Consider the following 9187-nt stretch of genomic DNA (forward strand, 5'->3'; position numbering starts at 1 on the left):
ACGGTTGATCCGGTTCTTGACGACGAACTCGTAAATTAGAACTACATCCAATAATTCGACCGATCTTACGGAGTAGAAGAGGATCTGCTCATTCCCAGCCAGAGGAATAATTCAACAATTCCAGTGGAAACAGCGAAACACGCACAGACTGCACTCGGAGCCGAAAGTGATCCAAGACAAGGACTCCAAGACAAGGACCACCAGGCCAGTCTCAGGCGTCCCGTCGTTGCAATCGCCTCGCAGTGACACAGAGGGTCTGGTACGTACCCCCGGCCGGACCGAAACCGAGATCGAGATCGGGCTCGTGTGGACTGGATCGATCTGCGCCTCAGCTCCATTGTGTTTCGGGTGGGTGGGTTCGGAAGGGTGCAGGTGGCAAGAAGCCCAGTCTCTTCTCTTAAGACACCATCTCGTTTAGATCTGGGACTGTTTCACACAGAGGGGAGTTGGAGTGGGTTGAGGCTATGCTGAGATCGCGATCAAGGGTTGGATCGGGATCGGGATCGACATGGTTGAGATTTGACTACGACGGAGATGCTGAGACTCACTGTTTCTATTCTAGTCATTGATGATTTGGAATCAAGACTGCAGGGATTCCTGGAGTAACGCTGCTGCAGCAGAGACGTTTGCTCGTGCATGAGGACGGATTATGAGCTTGTGCCACAACCCTGTCTGGACTTGCCTGGACATCTTGGCCTGTCCTTTCTTGTCCCTTTGTTCTCTTTTGGACGTTAATGCTGTTGCGAGAGAGAGAAAGGTGAGCTATCGGCTCGTGTCACTCTCAGAGTTGGATCAACAGCCATATCCCTGGGATACCTGCATCGACGACTTCGTTTGCACGCATTGATTCATTGATTCATACAGGATCTGTCAGCTCGTTTGCATGTATCTGATCCAGTTGAACAGTCATTCTTGGCCCGAATAACTCCTTTCTTGATCTGTACAGGACAGTAAAGACGGAGACCATCAGCCTATATATACCCTCTCCAAGACTGTTCTGATCTCCCTCCGTATATATTCTCTTCATCTATATATCAGTCTTCTATATCACTCGTCGCTATGATCTGCCCATAGTCTTGTCTTTGCACTTCATCTTCATCCTATCAGTCCTGCCGGCCTTTTTTGAGCACTTATGTGGTGTCTTGACCTCCGATACAGGCCGGGATTACCGCGGCAGCTGGCTAGTATGCACTCCTAGCCCCCGGTCCAGATCAAGCATACTCAGTCAGGTAAGTGGGCTCACCTTAGCCGCTGGATTCTTGCTCTATTGTACATTGACTGACACGAGTTTATCTTCATATAGTCCATTGACGGTTAAGACTCCCGGAGCCTGGACGACTCGAATGATCAGATAAGGTAGACACCCATTCCATTAAATTATCCATGAAGCTGTAAAGGACGTAACTGACAGTTTCAATTCCATCAAGGACGTCCAGAAGACACTACGCGACTCAAACAAGCACCACCACTATGGCATATACCACCAGCTATATACATCCATCGAAAGCTGATTATACTTGTGTTGCCGATTTGAAAGCCAGACTTCGAGTGATATCCAACACACTGTTCAAAGCCAGGGGTTCCTACAGGCCATCTACATACCTTGTTCACAGTGACCTGTAACCTGGACATCCCAATTTCCACTCGTTCTATATTGCTTGTATGTCAACCCCCTGGCATCTTGAGTGTATCTAACTGATTAATATAAGAGCTATCCATCATGTACCTGCAGCAGCATAGCTCACCAACTTCACTTCGAGATCGGCATTGACAGCGACTGCGCCTTGTCTTGCCGAACCCACTCCCCGTGCCCACGAAGCCCACTCACACACCATGCAATGTAATCCAATTCAAGACATTCAACACCCAGAGAAGGGACCACATTCTTTTAATCGCCGCTTTCTGTGTGCTGTCGATACTATCAAGGCATGTGGTCGGTTCTCTGTCAACGCCCGGACGAAGTCTCGGACAGGAATGGCTTCGAATCACAACAGATAAATCCTGTTTGGGAACGAGAGCAAAGGAAAAGCAAAGGAAATGCTGTCCTACCGATCTGTATTCGCCCATAGGCGGGGGAAGAATATCAGTTGTCCCCTTTTGGAGGAGCGCACTGGCCTGTTCTCCGCTGTGCTGGAAGAGATAAAGGATATCAAGGTCTTCACCGAGAAATACTCCCTGGATCAGACGGTGAAAATCTCCAATGAACTGGGAGTTAGCACTGTCCCTCATTCCGCCGCTTGGATAGGCCAGCCAGAGAGCCGTGCATGGAATCTCACCTGCTGTCATTTCCTTTATTACCACTCCCAATATACTCGCTGTTTTTACGTTTTACGCTCTTACTGCTGGCTGTATCAAGTACTGAACAGAGAGTGCTAAACGACACGGGAAGCAGACATGGACACCAGGGATCAATATCACGCCAACAAACTATGAGATTTGATCGTTGCACTCGGAAGAGATGGATATACGGCTGTTTTGCTTCTGCAGAACCTTTATATGCCCGATTATATTGTATTTATGTTTGAAATGTGCATCAGTTAGACAGTATCTAATCCAATTATGAGAACCCCATAACCACAGCGATTGTAAGAATCACAACGATAAACCATCTACAGTCACCAGCATTCCCGGTGAGCCTAGAGTAGCTAGTGCTCTGCAGCACACCGCACCTTGACTCTGATGCTGCCCTAGCTGTGGTAACTCTTGCCCCTTGCGTGGCAGGCTAAGCGAGGAGCAGCACGACGAGTCGACCAGCATGGGTAATTCTGCAGATGTGCCCTCATGCCTATAAAGCCGATGCACCAGTGAGACTGGGTGTCATCTTACAATCCAGACTGTACAGACTGACCGTGCTGGCCTTGGAGAATATGCGCACTCTAGGCGGCCTCGTCTGCTTCCTCTCGACAGTGGCTTTCTCGTTTCATATACAGAGAAGTTATGCAGGAACAAAAAGCACAAGCTACAGCCAATTGCTCCTCAATCAGTCTTGCCCAGTGAGTCCACTCATTAGCCTGCAGACTGACACTTGTCTGGTCAAGCCCAACAATTGCAGCGGTGGCTACTGCATCTACAGCGACCTTGACTTCTCAGGATCACGCGGAATCTCTTTCCTAACGACACCAGAGATGGAAGGCATATTCAGGGAATCTATCCAGAAACATAAACTGAGCGATCGACTCACCGGAATCGCTGTGGATGCATTTGAGCAACGCGATATCCCAGGCAAGGGCGTTGGACTGGTGGCGAAGCGCTTCCTGCAGCGCGGCGAGCTGATCATCAGGGAGCCGCCGGCGCTCATTGTCCACCTAGATGCTGAATCTGAACTGCCTGATAGTACGCGGTTTGAGATGCAGCAGGCCGGCGTGGAGGCTCTCCCGGCTGACACCAAGCTGGAAGTGCTAGGGCTTATGGGCCACTTTGGAGGGGATCCGATTGAAGATCGCCTGGACACGAATGCTTTCGGGGTAATGCTTGGGGGCTCGGAAGCAGAACATAGGGCTCTGTTGACGCAGACTTCGGTGGGTTTTCTCTTCGCGAGTTGCTGTCTTGGTCTACGCTGACACCGAGGAGAGGTTGAATCATGACTGTCGGCCCAGGTCAGTTAAGGCAGCATACAGGCCGCCGTGTAAGACGAAAGACTGACAATCGATCGTCCTAGCTGCATTTTAAATTTCAATCCCAGGACCCTCACGGCGAGTGTTTACACTGTTCGGGATATCCGCCCTGGCGAAGAACTTAGCATTTCTTGTATGTGACATCGATAACGATGAAGCTCGCGCTTACCACTCTAGACATTGACACGAGGACAACGTACGCGAAGCGCCATGCAGCCATCCAGAGCTGGGGATTTACCTGCTCCTGCGCAGCCTGCACGCTTCCACCAGGAGACCGATTCTTGTCAGACGACAGGATCCAGCAGATCAAGCACTATACTGCGGAGCTTAAAGATTGGTCTAACAGAAGCCAAGCGGCACCAGAGATTGCGGAGGCCCTGATAAGATTGTACCAAGAGGAGCAGATTTTCTATTATATCGGGGATGCGTATCGGCTGGCGGCTCACACTTATAGTGGAGTACGAGATGGGTACCACGCATTGCGCATGGCCAGTAACGCCCTCGTATATGGGCTTCAGGCGTGGGATGATATGGGCTCTAGCATGCGCGACGTTCTAGAGTTACTGGAAAATCTCGAGAAGCATTGGAGTTGGGGGAAGCGGTTAGAAGAGAGATAGCAATCTCGAACAGATTGGGTGTACAAACAGCGCCGGAAGCTGCCATAAAGCAATTCGAGTTATTTTGATTCACTGTGCGAGTACGCAATTGAACGCTAAGCATACAAAAGCACTGCAGAGAGCTAGCAGCGCAAGTAACGCGCCCCAAACCCATATACATGGCGGTCTCAAGGGCCTAGTTGGGCTCCAATTACTAGGTGGATGAACCACGGCAACTGTTGGACTTGCAGCGCTGATGACAGCAACCTCTGTTCCGTACTCTTTGGGATCGCCAGGGAATGGGTGAAGTGGCTGATTGGAGCCATCTACGGCCTCTCCCCAGAGGTTCAGTCGCCAGTTGATGAATGTACCCGTGTGGCCATTTACATTGGTGTCCTTGACAATCACTCGCCATGTTCCGATGCCCGACTCGCCCCTATATCATTAGTCTTCTGTAGCAGGCATAGGGAGAGGAGGGGATTACCAGTGTGCAACAGACATGAACTCCCAGTCTGTATAGCCTGTTCTATGCTGGTCCGGCATTCGGGGCGTGCTCAGATAACTGACCACGCCACTTGGGCTGACGAGTTCCACGCTGAGATCACCACGCCGGGTGTGATTGACATTGATAGTGACAGTGACTTGCTCTAATTGCACCAGATTTGCCGCTCGCAGCATCTCCGAAGACACTTCATAGTAACTGGACTGTCCTTGATGGCCCTCAACGATATTACGGTCTACCTCTTGCCATGCTGAATGAAGCCATGCTTGCGGTTTGACTAGTTCCCAGCTGCGAGCCTTTTGAACAAGAGCATATGCATCTACCTTGCCATATCCCCAGTCGTGACTGAACAGCCGTCCACCCGCTGTATCTTGCCAGCTGCCATCAGAGGTATGTACTGGGACGGCAGTTTCGACCAGGAGATACTGAACATCGCGCCAGGTCAGCTCCGGACGCACGCTCAGAGCCAATGCAATCACCCCCGCCCCCAGAGGAGCCGCCGCTGAAGTACCACTATGAAGAGAGAAACATCGATCCCCGTTGTCGGTCGAGTAGAGCCCGTGCCCATGGCCACTACTGTAGGCCACCACCAACTGCGCCGAGCAAGACTCTGCATACCGGGGATGGGTGTCCATTCGGTCAATTGCACCAACAGTAACACTGTATATACTGTTCGTGTAACCGTCAAAGTTGCAGTTATCGTCATTACTGGCCCCGTTGCCAGCGGAGAAAACAAAGACGGACCCCTTGCCACCGCGGCCGTTCTGCACCCCGTTTACAATGGCACGCTGGACCAGGATGCCAGGGGCTTTCATTGTGATCCCGTTATCCTCGGGACCCCACGAACAGGAGTAGATGTGGTTGTTTTGATAGTCGTAGTTGATTGCCGCCGCCTGGTCGATATCGTCTACATGGCCAGACAGCATGCGGATTCCAGATATCTGGCTGTTATATGCAACACCAACACCGCAAATATTGTTCTTCACCGCCGCAATCTCCGCCGCGCAAAGGGTTCCGTGGTGATCGTCTACCAGCCGTGGCCGGGGTTCGGGGCTGTGGTCGTTGAAGTCGTACGACCCCTTTGCGTAGTAGTTTGGCTGCAAGTCTCGACTGTCGAGGTCTAATCCGTCATCGATAACAGCCACAGTGACCCCCTCCCCGGAAACACCGTCTAGCCAGACTCCTGTGACGTTGAGATCGCTCCCAGGCTGGACTGTGTTTAGTAGATGCCATTGCTCGCGGAAGAAAGGGTCGTGGATGCCCAGGAGTGAAATAGCCTCGTCCTGGGCCTGTACTGCAGCCTCATCTGGTTGTTCGAGAAGTGCTTTCTCTGATGCACGTGGCTCTTGCGGTGGAGGGATCCTTCTATGAAGAGCGTCCGCCGGGGCTAATTTCGATGCCCAAAAGGGTACTTCAGAAGCATTGTGCGCCTCTCGCAGCAGCCGCAGTATATCGGCGCTGTTCCCGTCTTTGGCCATGGAGAAAGCATGATGGTCTGGGAGCTCACCAATTGGGCCTTCATGTTTGATACCCAGGCTTAGGGCAACCTCTTCCGGGGATGCTTGGGGAAGAAGCTGGAGGGCAAAGTAGTCGTGAGTCTCATGGGAGCGGCGGAGGATGGCATGCGCTGAGTCCGCTCCGATGGCAAGATATACCACCAAAGCGTGAAAGAGACGCATTGTGTGGGTAGTTCCTCATGACCAGATCGGTTTTGCCTCTACTTTGACAATGCTTGCAGAAGAAATAGCAACCAGCTGATCAAGGTCGTGGGCTGATATCACCCTTGCATATGCAGATCCTGTTTGACTCCAGAAACCACCCCAAGTAAGGGCTTGCAAGTCGGTGAGACTGTTTAACATACCGATGATGATTAGTCTGTTTATTGGCCTCCATCCTACCTATGTACTACCTACAGAGTCCGTCCGGTGCTTTCCCAAGTCCCTTGCAAGACGTAGGGATGCCGGTGTACTGCATTTGAACCGTCCAACAACCCATCATCTGACTCTCTATCTGTTTCTACGCACTTGAGAATGACGTCTGCTCTGCTTATTCTTCCGCTAGTTGCGTGGACCATCGCCGTGGGCGTATTGGGTGAGACGGTAACTGTTGGACATGCAGCTGTGAGTGCTTCCGGCAGATGATGGCAGACTCTAACCTCTTCAGCTTCCAATTGATCATACCGACGCATCTGTTGGGACATTCCAAAACCGCTACTGGGCGAATTACCAGTATTACCGCCCAGGAGGGCCAGTGTTTGTTCACGATGCTGGAGAAAGCAACGCAGAGCCCACCGCGGAGCGCTATCTGGGAGATTCCTCCTCGTACCTGGTAGACTTTCTACGAGAGTTCCATGGAGTTGGCGTCGTCTGGGAGCACCGGTCAGTCTTTGGTCTCCTACTATTCTGCTACACCCATTGACTAATGCATGATCAGTTACTTTGGCGAGTCAGTGCCCTTTCCGGTCAATCTGACCACGCCGTTTGAGCACTTCCAATATCTCACAACCCTGCAAGCACTGGAGGATATTCCAGCATTTGCGCAAACCTTTCGCCATCCACACACCGGAGTAGACCTCAGCCCTCGCACTGCTCCATGGGTGATGATTGGCTGTTCTTACCCCGGGGCGCGAGCTGTCTTTTCGCGGGCCAAACACCCCGAGACCTTCCACGCTGTCTATGCATCCTCCGCCGCAGTCGAGGCTGAAAACAACGGCAATATGTATTTCCAGCAGGTGTACCGAGGAATGGTCGGCCACGGCTATGAGAATTGTACTCGAAGCCTGCGTCAAATCGTAGAGTATGTGGACAATCAGCTATCATCCGGGCCCTCCAATGCATCGGCCATCAAGAGGCTGTTCTTTGGCCCTGGGGCTGAGTATAACTCGCACGAAGACTTCGCCTCAGCACTAGCAGCTATATACAACAAGTTCCAGAGCAATGGAATGGCCGGGGGGAATTCAAGTCTCCCCGGGCTCTGCGACTACCTCGAGCGCACCCCCAAGACAGAAGACTCGTACGCTCTAACGAAACGGTTCGCCTCCTGGCCACCCTTTATTGGGATTATCAACATATATTCCCAGACCAACTGCGGCGGTCAGAACTCCTCCCTCCCATTATCGTGTGATTTATCACAGAAGAGGGCTGCAGATCAAGCGCTTATCTCGTGGATGTGGATGGTGTGCTCGGAATGGGGGTCAGGGACCGGGCCCGCTCCAGAACCCTACCCCATTGTATCCAAGTATATCCTCTCCAACGATAGCAAAGCTGGCATCTGTAACGCGCAGTTTCCCGGTGCCATTGATGCAGGTGCTCTCCCTGCCCAGCCAGAGACGGCCCGGCTTAATCGGGCTACTGGGGGCCGGCATGTTCGGCCCTCCAACACCTTCTGGACTGTTGGCGAGTTCGACCCTTGGCGGTCACTTACGCCTCTGACGGGGACAGGAACAGCTGCCTCCAGCGCAGTAGAGTATATCTTGCCCAAGGCGGAGCATTGCTATGATTTTCGCACCTCCTTATCCTCTGCAAATACTGCGCGAAACCAGTTTGTCGACCATCTGCGGGTGTGGCTGCCCGAGTGGCGCCCAATGTGAACCTTGCCGTTATGCTCGTCGTCTTTTTAAACTATGTTAGGGGTACTCACTGGCGTAAGATGGCCGACCTGGATGAATATGAGATGTAACCTGGTATCTGTTGGCGTTCTTATGCATTTCAAGACGGAGCCTGCTGTCGACATTCGACGTTTGCATAGTAAACGAAGCATTCAATGCAGAGTTGCAAGACAAGGAATAAATATACCATAAATAGCTGTTTTCGAAGAAAGAACCTCTTCCCTCCTTTCTATATGGACGTTGTAGAGCGTTTTCCACACCTGCATGCGCTGGCGTCCAGGCAGGAAGTTACACCAACAGGATAAAGCACAAGAAACAGAAACTAAAAGACAGTCTTTGTTAAATAGTCATACTATATGATCTGTAGTACTTGCCATACTGCTTTAATTTATGCTGGCTAAAGAATGTCATAAGTTGAATGCCGTGGCTAGCCCTAACCCCCGAATAATCAAACGCAGTGCATCGACTCCTGAGCCCGGCCGTGATCCCATGAGCCCGCCAGCTGTGAGTACTGGAGAAAGCTACAGAAACATGCTTCTTCCCCGAATATGCCATTGATAGTAGACCAAGTAACCAATAGCTCAAATAAAACTGAAATCATCCGCCTATTCGTTTCCAGCTTGTCCCGATCCTCAAAATGCGCAGCACATACCGGCTTCCTGTTAGGGTATGGCATTGCTTGCTGTGCCTTCTAATCGTCATCTTAGTTAGAAAGGTCGCCCTCAGCTTCCTGCTCGTCTCCGCGGTAAAGAATCTTGAAGTTAGGACGCTTAGAAAGGTCGCCCTCAGCTTCCTGCTCGTCTCCGCGGTAAAGAATCTTGAAGTTAGGACGCTTGGAAAGGTCGCCATCGGCTTCCTGCTCGTCTCC

General features: G+C 51.6%; 5 protein-coding genes across 5 annotated transcripts; 2 read left to right on the forward strand and 3 right to left on the reverse strand.

Annotated features, from left to right (window-relative positions):
• Positions 1-18: 18 nt before the first annotated feature.
• Positions 19-494, reverse strand: ASPVEDRAFT_374889 (uncharacterized protein). Its single transcript, XM_040811486.1, has one exon. It carries the CDS (start codon positions 336-338, stop codon positions 66-68), a length of 273 nt encoding a protein of 90 aa, XP_040673562.1. The 5' UTR covers positions 339-494; the 3' UTR covers positions 19-65.
• Positions 495-1667: 1173 nt separating this feature from the next.
• Positions 1668-2439, reverse strand: ASPVEDRAFT_374904 (uncharacterized protein). The gene has a single exon (XM_040811487.1). The coding sequence runs from the start codon at positions 2284-2286 to the stop codon at positions 1825-1827; it is 462 nt and encodes a 153-aa protein (XP_040673563.1). The 5' UTR covers positions 2287-2439; the 3' UTR covers positions 1668-1824.
• Positions 2440-2825: 386 nt separating this feature from the next.
• Positions 2826-4333, forward strand: ASPVEDRAFT_47009 (SET domain-containing protein). Its single transcript, XM_040813683.1, has 4 exons — positions 2826-3518; positions 3571-3596; positions 3659-3747; positions 3792-4333. Exons 1-4 carry the CDS (start codon positions 2868-2870, stop codon positions 4229-4231), a joined length of 1206 nt encoding a protein of 401 aa, XP_040673564.1. The 5' UTR covers positions 2826-2867; the 3' UTR covers positions 4232-4333.
• Positions 4301-6391, reverse strand: ASPVEDRAFT_89041 (S8 family peptidase; the record flags this gene model as incomplete). The annotated part of the gene is made up of 2 exons (XM_040818488.1): positions 4301-4646; positions 4695-6391. The coding sequence occupies 2 exons, from the start codon at positions 6389-6391 to the stop codon at positions 4301-4303; spliced, it is 2043 nt and encodes a 680-aa protein (XP_040673565.1).
• Positions 6392-6742: 351 nt separating this feature from the next.
• On the forward strand, positions 6743-8399 carry ASPVEDRAFT_155574 (uncharacterized protein; the record flags this gene model as incomplete). The annotated part of the gene is made up of 3 exons (XM_040808473.1): positions 6743-6832; positions 6876-7090; positions 7146-8399. 3 exons carry the CDS (start codon positions 6743-6745, stop codon positions 8299-8301), a joined length of 1461 nt encoding a protein of 486 aa, XP_040673566.1. The 3' UTR covers positions 8302-8399.
• Between the last annotated feature and the right edge of the window lie 788 nt (positions 8400-9187).

This window comes from Aspergillus versicolor (genome assembly GCF_001890125.1).
Source record: "Aspergillus versicolor CBS 583.65 unplaced genomic scaffold ASPVEscaffold_14, whole genome shotgun sequence".
Taxonomy (NCBI): Eukaryota; Fungi; Ascomycota; class Eurotiomycetes; order Eurotiales; family Aspergillaceae; genus Aspergillus; species Aspergillus versicolor.

What these genes read in the sequence shown, in the direction of transcription:
- ASPVEDRAFT_374889 (XM_040811486.1), bottom strand. Translation starts at nt 338, where the DNA reads ATGGAGCTGAGGCGCAGATCGATCCAGTCCACACGAGCCCGATCTCGA.
- ASPVEDRAFT_374904 (XM_040811487.1), bottom strand. Translation starts at nt 2,286, where the DNA reads ATGACAGCAGGTGAGATTCCATGCACGGCTCTCTGGCTGGCCTATCCA.
- ASPVEDRAFT_47009 (XM_040813683.1), top strand. Translation starts at nt 2,868, where the DNA reads ATGCGCACTCTAGGCGGCCTCGTCTGCTTCCTCTCGACAGTGGCTTTC. An exon ending in CTCTGTTGACGCAGACTTCG is followed by an intron (nt 3,519 to 3,570) that starts GTGGGTTTTCTC and finishes GACACCGAGGAG; the next exon opens with AGGTTGAATCATGACTGTCG. An exon ending in CGAAGAACTTAGCATTTCTT is followed by an intron (nt 3,748 to 3,791) that starts GTATGTGACATC and finishes TTACCACTCTAG; the next exon opens with ACATTGACACGAGGACAACG.